This window comes from Marmota monax, unplaced genomic scaffold, assembly GCF_021218885.2.
Source record: "Marmota monax isolate L192 unplaced genomic scaffold, Marmota_monax_Labrador192_F-V1.1 WCK01_AAM20220418_F8-fsc00089, whole genome shotgun sequence".
Taxonomy (NCBI): Eukaryota; Metazoa; Chordata; class Mammalia; order Rodentia; family Sciuridae; genus Marmota; species Marmota monax.
Window position 1 is genome coordinate 6,484,199 of NW_026694744.1, and position 17,807 is coordinate 6,502,005.

Genomic DNA, 17,807 nt, shown 5'->3' on the forward strand with positions numbered 1-17,807 from the left:
CCTGACAAATGGTCAGTTCATTGGGATAAACAAACAGTTCCTACCTTGTTCAAGAATATTTATTTATAGTATTTTCTCTCAGGTGACATGAAAATTCAATTCAACACAAAAACATGAATGATTTTTAAAACATTTTATTGTCTACTAATGATACTTATTTTTAGTTACAGAATTTGCTAAGTGATTGTAGGCACAAATCATTGAGTTCTTGGGTCATTTCTAAAAGCAACTGAAGAATCTAATTCAGTTCTGTGATTTTCTGATCTTTTTAATCCTGGGAAAAAATACCAAAAGGAACAATTAAATAATTTACTAACATTTCTAGTGAGTATTATTTGCAATAACATGTATCTTTTAAGTTTTGTCAAAAAAAAAATGTACAACCATTGAGTTGAGCTATAATTTCCTAAGTTTCTTTCTTATGTAATTGTCATTAGATATTAGGTCCCTAACTTCACAACACTTAAAGCCTATAAATAACAATTGCTACAATTCATCAAGTACTTCCTGCCTGCCAGGCTTTGAGCACATCACTTTAGTTCATTTCCATAAAACAACTCTAAAAATCTATCATATTTATACTAATTCTAAACAGGAAGAAACTGAGTTTTAAAGATTTTGAACTCCCTGCCAAAATCACCTTTCTGTAAATAGCTTTAGCAAGGCATGAGCTCATAATAAAGTAAATGATGTTAATTATTAATAAAGAGATAAATGTATTTCTTATTTTTAAATATTTTGTTTTAGTTGTAGTTGGACACAATACCTTTATTTTATTTTTATGTGGTTCTAGAGATCAAACCCAGCACCCCACACATGTGCTAAACAAGCTTTCTACCACTGAGCCACAACCCCAGCCCTGATAAATGTATTTTCTATACAAACCAAGAATATATTTTAATTAATGGTAGGCACCAGATTATTCAATCCTGGTTAATTTTCAAAAATTTTGCCTATTCTTCTCCATAAATATGCTCACTACTGTGAAGCCATGTATGACACATTATAATTGTTTATTAGGAAACTATGGCATTTATATTTGAAAAGATATTTTTAAATTATCTGCTTTCGTTTCTTCCTCCCATTTTAAAGAAGGGAAAACACCCATAAACTTGAAATAATTTGTACAATACTGCCTCCTCTTTGAGGGCAAAACCAGAAATGGAGCCCAGGTGCCCTGGTTCCCTATCCAGGTCATTTCCACCTCACTCCTTTCTGCTTCTCAGTAGAAAACCATCAATTGCATTTATAAATTAGAGTCATATTTGGATACATATATATGACAGAATCACATAATCTCATAGGGTTTATAGATATGATAAGGATTGTTATAATGACTATCCCCATTTGTTTGAAAGAGCTTCAATGGAAGAACATTTAGTGCTAAACTGTGACAACTTCTTTCTAAAAGCTTAATCTGTAGAGTTTCAGCTCTAAAAAAAGAATATAATTGTGTATTTTAGCCTCATTCAAGTTAGATGTCTACTATAGACAGGTAACCTTCCTTTAGGTCTTTAAAGAGAGCTTCTATCGACCTTTTGTACCTTGTTCAAATATTGGTACCTTCTGACTCCCCAAAATTATTCCTTTTTTAATAATTTAGCCTATTCTAGCTAGTCAAACCTTTTAAATATAAAAACTGATATTTTTTATTGTTACTCTCAAAAGTAAAGGGTTTCAGTACTATATATTCTGGTAAGAATTAAATAATTTCAGAATTTAAACCCACCATAAAAGATGTGATCTTAGTTACCTAGTCATATATATAAACTGATTTATAATATAAAGTTACAAAACATGCTTGTTACTACAGCTTTCCATCTGGAGTTGTTTGAGAATTTAGAACTGCACAATTCTGTTGTGCCATTTTCCCCCAGGATTTGTCTCTTAGCGGCTTCAGTGTATACTCACCACTTCTTCCCGCTTGGTCTTGTCTGTTGCTGGCCAAGCTTCCAGAGGCAAATCAGGAAGAAGGGGGGGCAGCTGCATGGGGAACATCGGAGGCAGATGTGGCTGTGGTGGCAGGGGATGCAGGGAGTGCAGAGGTGGTTGGGGCTGGACGGGCTGCATGGGCTGCATGGGCTGCATGGGCTGCATAGGCTGGATGGGCTGGTGAGACTGTGGCTGAATGGACTGGGGCTGGAAGGGCTGCTGGAAGGGCTGCTGGGCAGGTGGAGGGAGGTTTGGCTGGTGGTGTTGGTTTGGAGTCATGGAGTGGTGGCCAGGAACTGGCATCATTGGCTGCTGGGGGGCCACGGGCTGTTGAGCTGGCACCACTGGGATGTGGTGATGAGGCTGAAGGGTGTGACTCGGGGTATGCTGTTGAGACAGCACAGGGATGATTTGGTGGTGCAGCCATCCACCCATGGGTTCGTAACCATAGGAAGGATACTGGTGAGAAACAGAGAGTCAGGTTTACCATTGGCTCAGTTGACTTCCAACTGGAGAAGTAGCAATGATTTCTTTGTCATTATGACCATATGAATATTTTAGTCATTTTTTTCCTTTGCAAGAATTTTCAACTATGTACACAGATATGACCTTTTACAAACTAAAATTCTCATTAGTGTCTGTATGTGGAGTAGACATGATATTTTGCTTAATAATGGAATTTAAATGCATACCTAAATATTTTAAGGGAATAAAGAACAAAATATCTACATACCGGCTGCCTTATCATGTTCTGGTACCACTTGAAAGGGGTAATCACCTTAAAAGAAAGAGATATTAGAATACATTTGATTTAATTTAGCTTCATCCAACATGTAAACTCACTAATGCAGTATGAAATATAGACTCACTAATGCAGTCCTGTCAGTATTGATAGCCTTAGAATGTGATTTCTACAAAAGAAAGAAGAAGGTAAACGTTTGTCTGGTGCTTCCTATGTGTCAGGCACTGTGTTACATGCATCTCACACATTTTTCATGTTTTCTCACATGTTTTGAGGCAAGTATCATCACACTCATTTTTGTGGACAAGATCATGAATCCTTAAAGATGTTCATTAGCTTGACTGCATTTGCAAAAGTAGTAATTGTGTTTAATTCTACAGCAAGAGAATAACAAGCAAAAAAAAATGACATCATAATGTGATATAGCATTAATTTAATTATTTTTATTTGATGACACAGTGGAATTAAAGGAGGTGGAAACACTGTCATTCTTGAAACACATGTTTACTGGTCAAATATGTCAATCATTTAAGGTTTATCAGAAAATCTTGCCTCAAATTCTTACTAACATTTTTCTTCAGCTTGTATGTATAAACAGACTCATAGACTGTAACCTCAACCTATGAGACAAGTAAAAGTTTCATCCCTTTCTGAAAAGTATATACTTGGCTAAACTCAGATTTAGGGCTCCTTCATTTAATAGTATGGAATTTAATTGGTAAAATTTAAAATTATTATTTTTTATTTTGTTCTAATTAGTTATTAACCTTTGTCAAGTTACATGTGATATAGCGCTTTTCATATCCACTAACTAATCTCTCCTCCAAACAGTATTTTGAAGTGTGGTTATCATTATTTCTAATCTGCAGATGAGTAAAACATTTTCAGAGAGAAAATGATTTACCCAAGATTATGGACTTAGTATGGGCTTGGGAATAAACCTAACCCAATTTCTAGAACTCTTATGCTTCCATTACTCTGCAGAGTCTCTCATGTAGATATCACTAAGTCACTTATCTTTCAGTAAAGCCAATAAGAGACACACATGGAGTGTGAACATGTTAGAATCATGAATTTTTTGAGCTAGAAGGGATCTTAAATAACATCTTACCCAATCCCCACATTTTATGAGATGGGATAAAACAAGGATGTTTAAGCAGAGTTCACTTTCTTTCCTATTATGGAGCCTCCCTAAGTGGTAGTTCATGGTGGATAAAATTATTGCCATATTTAAGAGGAGATACTGAGTCTGAGTGGCCAAATGGGAGGGTGCTGAGACAATGCAGGCTTAAGGCCATCTGCCAGGGCTTAAACTGGGAAGCTAGTAGAGGGAACTGAAAAAGTGGGACCATTTGAGAAACATTTTGAAGAATCAACACACTAGTCTTTATTGAGCTCAGCACATTTTTAACTCAAACAGTGGTCAAAATTAGTAAATAGAAAAATTACCTCATAGCTGAAGTTGATATAACCAGGGTGCCCAGGATGAGGTGGTAGCTTTTATAGGAAGGGGAAAGGAGAATAGAAAGAGAGAAAGAGAAGAAGAGAGAAAGAGAGAGAAAGAGAGAGAGAGAGAAGGGGAGGAGAGAGGGAGAGAGAGAGGAAAAGAGGAGAAAGGAACAGATTAAGTCAATATTGTTCACATTAAGGGAGACTGAAGATACTTTTAAAAAAAATCTATATAGTGCAGAATATATTTGAGATCTACTTTTACTTCGAACATGTATACTGTGTAGGAGGAGCCTTCTTGTTTTAAAGAGGTCCAAAACAACTAAATGACTTTCTCCAGGGCTATAGTCTTATAGTGGGAGACCTGGAAATAGAAGCCATCATACATTTATTCTCCAGTGATCAGACAAGCCCATCCACCCCATGTTGTCAAGGAATCCTATCATATCCCACCCACCAATTTACTTTTTGAAGAAACACTCCATGTTGAGGAGAGGTATGTTTTGTAACACAATTTAAAAATACCAAGGTGAAAAGAATGGTCTCACAAAAGGTTTCTTATATATCAGGTTATTAAGTGCTTAAGTATCAGAAGGATTCCTCATACTTAGCAGGCAAAATAAATAAATAACACATACACCCTAACAAAAGGAACAACTAAGTGGGAATTTTTAATGAATGTGAGAACAAGATGGGTGCGATAAAATAGAAATATCCTGAATCCCTCTCCTGGACAATGAAAGCCTTGATTTATGACATTTAGGCCAATCCTTTTTATTATTCTATCAATGGATTTATGGCAGAAATTTGAATGTGCAAACTAATGAGCAACCTGAATAATTATCTAAACCAGGACTGTCTGTTCTTTCTGAAGTGGGAGTCAAGTCACTCATGCCTGCCTCATGGCATTGTGGATGGCCCTGGTGTACAGAAGAGAGGAGAGAGCATGATGAAGAAACTCTCTCAGACATGGGGCTAATTAAGAGTTGACTATTCTATTTTTTTTTAAATGCTTGTATTTTATAAGAGGAGTTATTCACTCTCATTGTGAGTATGAGTTAATTTAGTCAGGTAACTGCATTTCCTATACTGTCTTGATATAAGCCCTCTAGGAGTGCAGGTGTTGAATCATGGAGTGGAAAGGGGGCTGAATTTGTAATGCAGGGGTCCCTCAAGGGGCTAGGAATTGCCACAATGCAGGATTTCAGGAAGGCAGAGCACAGAATCTTGGTCTAATGGGTAAGAAAGGAAGAGAGGAGGCAGGTATGCAAGCTTACTGGCTTCTGGTTGTATCAACTGCTCTTTATGCCACCAAAAGGCATTGCCTTTATGTGACCTAAGCTCTCTGCCCTTAAGTACCTGTGTCTACAGAGTGGATCAGATTTCCTAGTCTTTGGTTCATTAGAATGTAAAACATACCAATATGTTTTGGGCATAGGTAGGACAACAAAGCCAAACTACCTACTTAGCAGATGTGCCCAAAAGGGTGAGGCTTCTGAGAACAGGGAAATGGTTCAAAGACAGGAATTCCTAACACAGAAATTTTACCCATTCCAGGGTAACAGCAGTGGTATTTGGAGGGCAAGAAGAGATTGGAAAACTTGTGAGAAATTGGTTTTAGATAGTTTTGTATTATTTTCCTAAGGATGATGAAATATTTTCTCTGGAAATCTTTCAAGGGTCCCTTCACAAGATTCCTCCACGTAGAGATGGACAGTGATATTTACAAGTTGTTTCAACAGAACCTCTTGGGAGTAATTCTTAAAATGCAGCACCCTGGGCCCCACCCCAGCTGTACTGAATCAGAACCTTTGGAGGAGGTGTTTGGTAATATACTTAAAAAGAAAACAACTCCTTAAGGTTTTATTCAACACAGAGACATTTAAGTATGTATGTTCTTATACTGTTTTAAACCCTGAAATTTACCAACTATGGGACACATTTTTATTTCTAAGCTTATTCAAGGGGTATTTTACTCACAGGCATAGCAAAGGCTGCTCCCAGGAGGCAGGCAAACAAAATCCAAGTCCCCATTTCTTGATGGTTCTGAAATGTTAACAACATCTTTTCTTAACTCTTCTCAAATGTGAACATAATTAATATTCCATAAAACATACGTAATCTACATTAATATGTTGATAATAAGAAAGATGGGGCAATTTTTGTGAGGTGACTTCATTCATATGCAATTTCAAGTTATCAGTCCATATTATTTTCTGCAGTCACAATAGTTATAAAAATATATTTTAAAATGAGGCTGAGAGCTTAACAAGTTATGTTATAAATATTCTAAAAGATTGGTCAGTTGTCAGAGTGCACAATGTTTTATACTTTTAGAACAAGAAGCCACAGAAATATTTTTGTACAGTTTACCTGGGCATTGCTACTGTTAAAAACAAAGACTAATTACTTGAGAAGCTATTAAGTAATTTTCCAAAATAGATTAAGAAGGGAGTGAGATGTTCCAAATGTTCCCATCTATAGAACTTCAGGCAAGTTCAACTTCAGTGAAGTTCAACACCTTTGAATTTCAGAGATGGAGTTAAAGATGTGATTGAACAAAAAAGAGAAGACAGCACTACTATTCTGAGATTCTTTACTGAATTTTGAATGATTTTTGCCTAAAAGATTCCATCTTCAGTCAATAACATCTTTTTGTTTGACACTGCACTGTCAGGCTATCCCAAAATATTCACATTGTTTTGTCACACAAATTATTGACAGGCTTGAAAAATTGTCAGAAGAAAAATCTTGATGTTTATGTGGAAAGAATATATCACATGTAATAATGCTGACTATTAAAAGTATGCTGAAGTTTTCTACCTCCTAAATCTGTTTTTAATATTTGAGTTAATATGAAAAAAAACATTCTGTTGATGATTCCACTTTATAAAAATTAAATAAAATGGTTTTTGAAGAAGTGGATCACAGCCTGAGAGAACATTATTTTTATTTTAATTGATAAGCAATTAAAATAAACATTTTGTTGAAAAATATGTACTCAAAAAGAGCTTTGGGATTCTGGAATCTAAAATTTAATAAATACATACAAACACTTTACTGCATTATAAAGCAAAATGATTCATCTAAATAAATCAGGGCCTAATTTAATTATGGTCCAACTGAAGAAGTAACTAACTATTGATGGCATAAAGTATTAGAAATGTAGAATATATTTGCATTGAAACATAAAATTCAGAAAAAGGCACAATAAAATATACCAAATTATGAATAAAATCCACATACCTTTGAATGTATTCTGATAAGTTTCTGTCTGAAACTCAGGGATGCTTGATCCTTTAGATTTCTTCCAACTACAAGTCCAATATATATCATTCATGGCATCTAGAACAACCAATCAGGCTTCTGAATGAAAAAAGTGTTGAGTATAACTAAAAATCTCCATATCATGAATTTTTAGAAGCTGTGATCAACATTAAGGCTGTATGTTGTGATTAGTGCATGTAGAGTCTTTCATTACAGGCAATAATAGGTTTAGGAGGGGAAAAGTTTCATCAGGTTGTTTTGAAGTCAGCAAATTAGTTGACAGCACATGCTGATATATTCAAATTTAGTTTTAAGAAGTATTATACCATTGTCTATTTTGCCATTCTAGCAAACAACATTGTTCTTTAAAAAAAAAAAAAAGGTAGATGGTTGAGTTTCCCTAGTGTAATCACAATGGCCACAAGGGTTGTCCAGCCTTTTCAGATCAGGATACATTGATTCAAACCCCCATTCTGGTAAAAACCCAAAGCTCTCCCCTGTATGTCTCTGAGGGATCATAATTTCATGATAATCAGTGCTCTACTGCTGTCCTTTAAGATATTTTCATTGTTCCCTGTGGCTACTCCTTTATCACCACTCTAAAGTGTACCAAAACAGGGAACAAAGTCCCTTCTTCTGGGCCCATCATGAAACCTATTTGCTATCCAAGCAATCATGACCTCAAGGTTATTACTGTAGCAAAACTTATACTAACATAGAAAGTACAAAGAAAGAGACATGGTATATGCCAGACAGCACACTTAAAATGTATTTCAATGCTTACAAAAAATATATCACAGGGAATATTTTCCTTTCTCCCCTACTCCAAAAAGAAACCTGATCTCTCTCTGTATGGCATCCTACCTTTGCCCACACCAGTTCCACTTTCTCATGTTGGCAAACGACAATAACAAAGGCTGGAAAGGATGTCCCATTGTTGGAGGAAATGAGAATGTAACTTCCCAATGTTCAGCTGAAAAACTAAAAAGAAATCTACGATATAACCCAGAAATCCTACTTCTGGGTATATTTCCAAAAGAAATGAAATCAGCATACCAAAGAGATACCTACCCATGACAATATTTACTGAGGCACTATTTACAAGAGCTTTATAAAATCAGACTTGGTACCCATTGATGGGTGAGTAGATAAAGAAAATGTGGAACTCGTACACAATAGAATATTATTCAGTCACTAAGAATAAAATCCTGTCATTTGCGGCAAAATGTATGGAAATAGAGGATATGATGTTAAGGTAAATAAGCCAGACAAAGACAGAAAATGCTGCCTGTTCTCTTTCCAATGTGAAAACTGAAACAGTTGGTCTGAATGTAAAATAGTGATTAGAATCTAGGAAAGATAGGGAGAGGAGGAATAAGGAAAGATGGGATACCAAATACCAAAGCACAATTAAATAGAAAATTAAGTTCTTATGTTTCACAGAACAGGGGGATGACTGTAGTTAACATTAATCTATTTTAAGAAAATCTGGATGAGAGGAGCACAAAGCCTCCAAGCATGAAGAAGTGATAAGGAGATGGAAATGCTAATTACCCGGACTTGATTAGTACATGCTGTATTCATGTGTTAAAACTTTACACTTTACCCCAAATATATACAATTCATACATGATAATAAAATATAATTAATCCCACCCATTATGTATAATTATAATATGCCAGTAAAATATAGAGAAAAGAAAATAATAAAATATAAAAAATACTGAAGTTTTGAAGAAAATACAAAGTTTTAATTGATATTTTTCTGTAAGCCAGTATTTCATTTATGTATAAGCTGACTTTATAAAAGACAACAGATTCACTAGATCAACTACTTATTTTGTTACATGAAGGCTATAACATTTTCAGAGGACTTGTGTTTTTATTTCTCTTGCTTTTTGAAGCTAAATATTTCTTTTCTTTGTTAAAAATGAATCTTAAGCATAAAATATTTTCTTCTATGGCAATGTCTCTGAGGCAAATACAATCAAATGGTCCCAGAATGTGTCTTTATTTACTTGTGCATTCTTTTGGTGTGTGTGTGTGTGTGTGTGTGTGTTGAACACCTATGAATCTCAGACTGTTGGTATTACAATAGGGAACAAATGATATGTGAATTTCTTACTGTTCTTAAAAGCTCTTCTCCAAAATTATAAGTGTATAAACACCCTTGTGAATTATAATTGAGTTCTTTTGCCATTTTTTTGTAATTGTTATTCTTTCTCTTGGATGCAGCACATCACATTTTGCTATACCCAGGATGCTTATGCTTGCAACTTCTCCCCTTCTAATTTACCATTTTTAATTTACAGTGTGCTGAAAAACTACATGTCCAAGCTTGTTAGAAGCATGTGTTCACTACAAATAAAGGAATGTTGTAGGTGAGCAGGGCTGCTCACATGGCTCACCTGTGAGAAAAGTACAAGAATTTCACTTTAATGGCATTGAATTTTACTTCTTGGATCTTACCAGCATTTGAAGTATATCTTTGGAGAAGTCCACTATTATGAGATCTACAAGTCTTTCTTGTCATCTGTAAGAGCTCAACTCTTGAGTCTTCTATTAGGGCAGGCCCAGGATTGTCCAATATTGACCAATATTCTGGAATAATTTCAAGAATAGGTATTCTTATGTAACTGGAGTAAAAATTGGCTTTTAAATGTTTCTGCAGATACTAAAAAAAATGTCATTCTCTTGGATTCTTTTTTAATTGAGATGGTGTGGGAATTGTGCCATCTTCAGAACTTACGTACTTTGCCACTAATTGATTCTGATAAAATTTCAGACTTTGGCCATATTGCAATCCTTGGAAGTTATGAATTGTGTCTTATACCTCCTTGGGAGCTCTTTTGTACCTGGAAAAAAATCTCTCATACAAAGTAATCTCTGGACAGTTAATTGGTTAAAATGCACAAAAGTTATCCATGACATATAGAAAATGTTCTTAGTTGATGTGAAGTCTTCACAGACAAAGAAATCATGTAGTGATTTATATGGATCATTGAATAGCTGAGATGAAAAAGAATGGTCTCCCTTCTATAAAATCCTTTCTCCCACCCTCCCTCTTCTATCAATTTGGGCAGATATTCACCAAAATATTAACCATAGTTATCTAAGACACTCATTCCTGAAAGTCTCTGGGTAACTCAGATTTTATTTTATTTTTTAAACAATCTTTGAATACAATAAATTCAGGAAAAGTGCAAGAAATTTGGGTTATAATATTATCTCATTCATGTTCAGCAAGAGTGAGGAGGGGTAATGCTAGATATTCCATAGACCTTGGGTTTACTTAACATACTTTCTTAGGATTTAGACAATACATGTCTAAATCTTAGGGAAAATAAAAGTCAAATATAAAATCCAAGACAAAAAGCACAATATTTTTTTTTTAAAGTGAGAAAGCCCTTTTGGATTGCAAGTAGGTAATATCTTAATAATATAAACATTCACAGGAAGAATTCATACAGCTTGTAATTTGAAAGGTCTGTAGGCATTTGGTAACTATCTGGTGTAGCAACTTTCAATAAGGGAAATTATATGCACATGGATAGTGTGTTGTTTGGGTTATAATTAACTGGCAACTGTCGGGAGTGAAAATGTTACATCCATGTTAATAGAGGTAGCACAGTAATGTAAAAACAAGCATTTTTTTTCCTGTTTATTTAACAAAATAAACCAGAGTAAATTGCACTTTCCTACTGGGGTTCAACAGACACATAAACAGATCAGTACTTTCTAAATAAAAACAACATGAAAAGTGTGGAATATGATATGTCAAGAAATTTGTAATGTTTTGAACAACCCACAATAAAAAATTTAAAAAAAATGAAATTGACCAAATTATGCTATGTGCATAAATAGATCATGGGGAATTTTACCTTATGTATGTCTAAAAAGCACCAATTAAAAAAAAAACAATAAATAAATAAATAAATAAATAGCAGAAAGACTCATAGAATAGAGAAAGGGGAACATTTATTTGCATGGAAATAAGCAAAGAAGTCTTCTTCTTCTTCTTTTGAGATGCAGACAGAGGTTTATTTCGGAAAGTAGAGGCATATTCAAGGTAGAATATGGGCCATCTTCAGAGGGAAAAACAGTGCCCCCCCACATCATTTCTTATTTTGTGTACTTGTGTTCTCTCTCCCTTTGATTATCAATTGATTTCTCTCTTTTATTGATTTATTTTAAGAAAAAAATTTCAGATAAAAATTTAACAGTTAAATTAACATATCCATTACTGCAAATATTTATCATTTCTCCATGGTGAGAACATTTAAAATCTTCAAAATGTTTTTATCAGTGCATTATAGTTATACATAATAGCCAGGTTCATTTTGACATAATCCTACATGCATGGAATATAATTTGCTCTACCTCGATCCCCAGTCCTTCCTCTTTCCCTCCTCTCCTCCCTCCCTGGTTCTTTGAATGTGTCTCTACTTTCCTAAATGAACCTCTGTCTGTATCTCAAAAGAAGAAGAGGAGGAGGAAAAGGGGGAAGAGGAAGAGGAGGGCAAGGTGGGGGAGGAATGGAGAAATGTCAGGGAGACATTAATGTTTTAAAAAAAATAAAATAAAATAAAATAAAAACAACATGATATGGTGGAAAGAACTTGGTCTTTGGCAGAGGACAGCCTGGGGCAGAAGTGTGGTTGGGACATTGACCCATGATGACTTAGCTTAGCTACTTGACTCCTTTATATAGTTACCATAATGCCTGAAAACTGGGAAAGTATCAATAGAAGACTGCTACTGACGTTATTCAGTATGCATTTTGATTCTTAAATATGATCCAATATTAAAAGTGATGATTTATTAATTTCTGGAGGAGGAAAATAAGAAAATTCAAGAAATCAAAGGAAATAACTCATCAGTCAAAAGGTTGGAAATTATTACAATCATGATTTGATATATAAGGTTTTCTTTTCTTCTTTTGTTCTTGGACAGAAAAATCTTATTATCTGCTTTAGTAACATACATTTATCTTTCAGGAGCTGCCTACACAAATGTAAAATGTCAGAATACTATTTTCCTATGATCTCCAATTCTACAGGGAAAAAGAAATCCATAGTAGGACCTCAGTGCCAGCAATGTCACTAGTTCTTACTGTGTTGTCATTCCTGCCGCCCATTCTGGCTATTATTTCTGCTAATGGCCTCTCTATCATGGACAGAGCACCAAATAGATTTCCAGCTGGTAACTTCTTCAACACTTCCTTGAACTATATAAAATTCAGTGATAGAAGTTAAGAATATTTCCAAACTTCTATTTAAAAAAAAATCACATCATGATACATGTATTGTCTAAACCTTAAACTAATATACTGAGAAATGAAATAAACCAGGCATAAGATGAGAAGATAACTTAGTTCTAGTCTAGTGAGTATTTATAATATCCAAGTCTAGGACACACATAGATACCACAATATTTATATGGATATTTCTCAGCCATAAAAAGGAATAGATTATTGATGTGTGGGAAAACCTTGAAAATATTGCTCTAAGTTAAGGAATATATGTAGAGTCATTTATGTCATATATATATATCAATTGATTAATCTCCCTTTGATTATCAATTGATTTATATATATATATATATATATATATATATATATATATATATATATATATATAATGATTCTACTTGTAGGAGATGCCTGTAGTAACAAATATATAGAGACAGAAAGTACATTCTTTGTTCTCAGGGATTGGAGAAGGGGGAAATAAGGAATGGCTGCTAATGAGCATAGGATTTCTATTTTGGGTGATGAAATATTCTGGAATTAGAGAAAAGTGATGGTTGCACAACATTGTAAATATACTAAAAGCACTCAATCATACACTGTAAAAGTGGTGAATTTGATATGTAAATTTTATCTCAATTTTTAAAAAGACACATACCAAAATGCATATATGGCATGTTCTCAGCCCCCAAGAAGCTTATAGTCTTTATACAATTATGTAAAACATAGATACACAGAACAGTGGTGCAGAATAATAGTATGAGATTTCCTTCACTATGATAAATTTCATGATGATGACAACTATGACAATTGTGAAGTTAACTTTAATTAAGTGCTAGATACTAAGCATTTTACATGCTTAAATATTTATTAATCACCTTCCACATGCCAGACATATGCTAGGTTCTTTGACTACATCAGTGACTACAACATACAAAAATCCCTCTCACAATCTCACAGAAAGAAACTGTGAACAATAGATATGACAAATGAATATATCAGAAGGTAAAAGGGACTATGGAAATGTAAAAAAAATAGAGGCAGCTAAGGGGGATTAGAAGTGATGAGCTTCATGTTACAATGGGGAGGTCATTTTTAAACCAACCTTTGAAGGAAGACAGAAGTTTGCTAGGGCTATCACAAAGGCACCCATCTGGAGGTGGCTTGGTGTGTGGTGCACTGACTGGAATCTAGTGCTACTAGGGAGAAGATGAAATCAAAGGGGTAATATTTTGTGTTTCTTCTGTGCTCTTAGCAATTGAATGTAGAATTTCTTGCCTAAAAATTGTCATCATTCATCATGAACCAGAGGCTTTGGGTAAAAGTAATGTTTGGGCTTTGAGGGTGTGAAAGATTTGGATATATATAGTCTGTTCCATCATAGGGCTGTCATAAGAAATAACAATGGCAAAAGGGATAGAAGCTGAGCAGTATTGGGGACTTTACATAGAAAAATGGTGGTGCAGATGGCTAAGGGGGATAGAGAGAGTCCCTAAATGTTGGGAGGCGGGGCTTGAGTTGTGTCCCATCAGTAGTGGTGAGGCACTGAGCATTTACTGTCACCATGTTTGTTTTCTTGGGTTTTTACAGGAGAGTTTGTCAGGAAGCTGAGACTTGTCTTAAGAATGGGGAAGGTGAAACAAAGTAGTCAGATGATTTGGCCATCTTCACATGACATCAAGGGCTAGAGTGGAGGCAAGAATTCTGGGCTCCAGCTCTGCTGTAACCTGGGCACTTTTGTCCTACTTGTTCACAGATGAGTGAAGCATACCTCAGCAATCAAGAGCAAATGATAACATTATGGGAACAACTGGACATTGATGTATTTAAAAAGGAAACAGCATGATTTTAATGTCTCTCCTATTAAATATAGTGTTGCAATTAAAAAGTGTTGCTAGAGATTATTCTCTTGGCAAAAATGCTCCATAATATAAGTTCTTGTTTAGTAAAAAATAAAAACTAATGAAAAAATCTATGAAAAATATTTAATAGTTTTATTGATGTATAATTTGTATGCCATAAAGTTTCCCTATTTAGAATGTGCAACTGAGTGTTTTTGGTGTAATTTTAGCATCTTTACAAAGTTTGCATCCATCAGCATAAACTAATTCCAGACAGTTTCCATCACCTGAATCTCATACCCATTCACGGTCACTACCCATTTCACCACTTCCTAACCCTAGACAAGTATCAATATTTTCTGTCTCTATGGATTTTCTTGTTCTGAATATTTCATATAAATAGTCATATGAGTTTTAGAAAATGAATCTCTGAGAACCTCTAGCACTCTTGGCATTTTGAGCTAGATAATTCCTTGTTGTGGGATGCTGAGCAACATCCCTGGCCTCTACCCTCTAGATGCCAGTAGCAACAGCCAGCCTCCAAATTGTGGCAAACCAAAAGGGTCTCCAGACATGACACATATCTTCTGGGGGAAAGTGGGGGTAAAAATCATCCCAGTTAAGAAGCACATATCTATAGTTACTTGAAAACTTAGCTGTGTATAGGGATGTATGATATGGTGCCTAGATCTAGTGTGCTGTTGCAGAGAGGCCACAGTTTTAGGTCCCTGAAGCTCCAAACTTTGGACTCTGAATCCCCAAATTTTGTCATTCCCTTTAGAAAATAGTAAAAAGGTGAATAGGGAAAAGAAGTACAATAGTGATTTTTTAGGCTCTGGTTTTTTAAAAATTTTATTTCTTCTTTTAAGATATACATGACAGTAGAGTATATTTGGACATATTATACATATATGGAATACATCTAATTCTAATTAAGATCACATTCGTGTGGTTGTACCTGATGTGGAGATTCACTGAGGTGTATTCATATATGAACATAAGAAAGTTATGAAGTCATTGCTCAAAAATATCTGGTGGGGAACAGCACCTACTTTTCAGCTTACTAAAAAAAAATAAAGTTATGTGGCATATACCAATAGTCTTTGATTCATTATAAAGGACTAGAACTATGGTGTCAATAAATCAAAAAGTGCCTGCATTTGAATTTGGGCTGTTCTGGTTCTCAAAAAGTTTTATTTAAATCAGCTTTAAAATTATTCTGCAGTCTATAAACACTCCTGGAGAAGCAAAAGGAAGCATGAGATTTGATTTATACCATGGCTAATGAAAACAAAGTGGGCAATCACATTTGATCATATCCTGCCAATCTAACTTAGTTTCAGGAATGGAGGAAAGAGAGGAAGCACGTGGACCTTAGAAACATGGAAATTTCAGGAAATCAATGCATAAGCATGACCTCTTTTCTGTTCAGAAAAGTGTGAGTGAAGGAACCTCTCATTCTCCCTGGAAACTCCATTTATAAACAAACGAGTTGAAGAAAAACATGTCTATGACCCTTTCCAGTTCTTAGAATCTGCCCTACTCAGAGTGGGAATCATAAAATTATTGAGATAATAATTGACATGTTTTTTTACCCTCGATTATAAGCAAATGTTTTTTCAAACTGCCTTAGTCTGTGTGATGTTGACCCTCTAGGACTCCATATCCTGTGAATAACGGTGCTATCGGACTGAGATCTTGACTGAAACCTGGATTGTGTTTATAAGTTGCTACACAGTGGCTTTTCTGTAAATACAAAATGTAAATTTTCTTCTCATTTCTCATGGACAATAGCAATTCCTGAATGTTGTTTTTTAGCTCTTACTTACATTAATGATATTACTGAGTTCCTTAAACTTGGGCTGACTTAAATTTATTTAAAAAGGCATGTTCTGGGGCTGGGGCTGTAGCTCAGTGGCAGAATGCTTGCCTAGCATGTGTGAGACACTGGGTTCAATCCTCAGCACCACCTAAAAATAAACAAATAAAATAAAAATATGCTGTCCATCTACAACTATAAATTTTTTTAAAAAGACATGTTCCAATGAAGCTTTCAAGATTTTAAATATGCATATTGTTGAGATTTACCCTTTTGCCTATTTTCTCACCCTGCCATTTAGAATGTCAAAGAGCATCTAAAGGAGGTTTAGTCTCACAAATCATCTGTAAAAATTGGGTAAGATAAAAACTTTATAAAAAAAGAAAAACTATGTGTGGTGGTCTATATGGAAAGAACTATTCCTTACTTAGCACCTTCCAGGAGTCCCAGCTCCATAGAGATCAGCCTAAGTTATCATGTGGTCAGTTTTCCATTCTGGTTTAAGGTGTACTGTGGAAATCAATAACTTCTTTCCAAATTGCTATATTACAAAGTAATGGCTATCTTTTCTTTCTTTCTTTCTCCCCAACCCTCCTCCCTTTTTACTTTTTGTTGTGCTGGGAATGGAACCCCTACCTTGTGCCTGCTAGGCAAATATTCTACCACTGAGCTGCACTCCTTAAAACTATGCATGAGAACCAGATGACCCAGTGAGTCAATAGGCCTCAACTAGGGATGGTTGTTCCCTTCAGAGGACATTTTATAATCTTTGGAGGAATTTTTCATTGTCACAATTGAGGGAGTGGGAGTGGTATTAGCATCTAGTGGGTAGAGGTCAGAGATTTCATTAGACATACAATAATGCACAGGACAGGCCCAAAAATAATGACTCAAACTCAATGTCAGTAGTACTGAAATTCAGAAATCTTACTCAACTAAATTCCAAGTGCCTCAATTTCTCTACCAAGATGCAGGCAATGTCAATACCCATAGATGACTTTTGTGCCATATTGAAGATTGTGTGGAGAAAAGAATACACATGAAAGAGTCCTTTAAGGTTTTAGGATGATATATCTATGCATTTGATTATGTAGTGTTCCATAGGTGTGGTGATTTTTTTCCAGTAGGTGTTACCCAAAAACTTGGGACTCTGTGGTGCTCTTTTCACACAGCAAGTATATGAATTATAGATTATAAATAGATCACCCACCTTTTAAATATGAGTTATGAAAATGATACAGTCATGGATTTTTGTTTTATGATATATATCACTTCTTTTCCTCTTAACATGTTCATTAGTGATGTCTAAATCAATGGTTCTTAAAATGTGATACCTGGGCCAGCAGCATCAGCATTACTTGGGAACCTGTTAGAATCATATATTATTAGTCCTGGTTGGCACCTACTGACTCCAAAGCTCCAGTGGAGGGACCCAGCAATCTGTGTTTTAACAAGCTGCCCTATGATCCTCATGAATGTTTAAGTCTGAAAACCACTAGGACCAACATAC

The 17,807-nt window shown here is 35.0% G+C and overlaps 2 protein-coding genes across 6 annotated transcripts in view; one reads left to right on the forward strand and one right to left on the reverse strand.

Annotated features, from left to right (window-relative positions):
- The window catches only part of Arhgap6 (Rho GTPase activating protein 6), a 470,700-nt gene that overhangs the window by 335,680 nt on the left and 117,213 nt on the right, over window positions 1–17,807 (forward strand). The window lies entirely within an intron of this gene.
- Window positions 1,897–6,157, reverse strand: Amelx (amelogenin X-linked). The gene is made up of 4 exons (XM_058572596.1): window positions 6,104–6,157; window positions 4,124–4,171; window positions 2,666–2,710; window positions 1,897–2,391 (listed from the first exon to the last, which is right to left on the reverse strand). The coding sequence occupies exons 1-4, from the start codon at window positions 6,155–6,157 to the stop codon at window positions 1,897–1,899; spliced, it is 642 nt and encodes a 213-aa protein (XP_058428579.1).

What these genes read in the sequence shown, in the direction of transcription:
- Amelx (XM_058572596.1), bottom strand. Translation starts at nt 6,157, where the DNA reads ATGGGGACTTGGATTTTGTTTGCCTGCCTCCTGGGAGCAGCCTTTGCT. An exon ending in GAGCAGCCTTTGCTATGCCT is followed by an intron (nt 4,172 to 6,103) that starts GTGAGTAAAATA and finishes TTCCTATAAAAG; the next exon opens with CTACCACCTCATCCTGGGCA. An exon ending in AGAACATGATAAGGCAGCCG is followed by an intron (nt 2,392 to 2,665) that starts GTATGTAGATAT and finishes GTTTCTCACCAG; the next exon opens with TATCCTTCCTATGGTTACGA.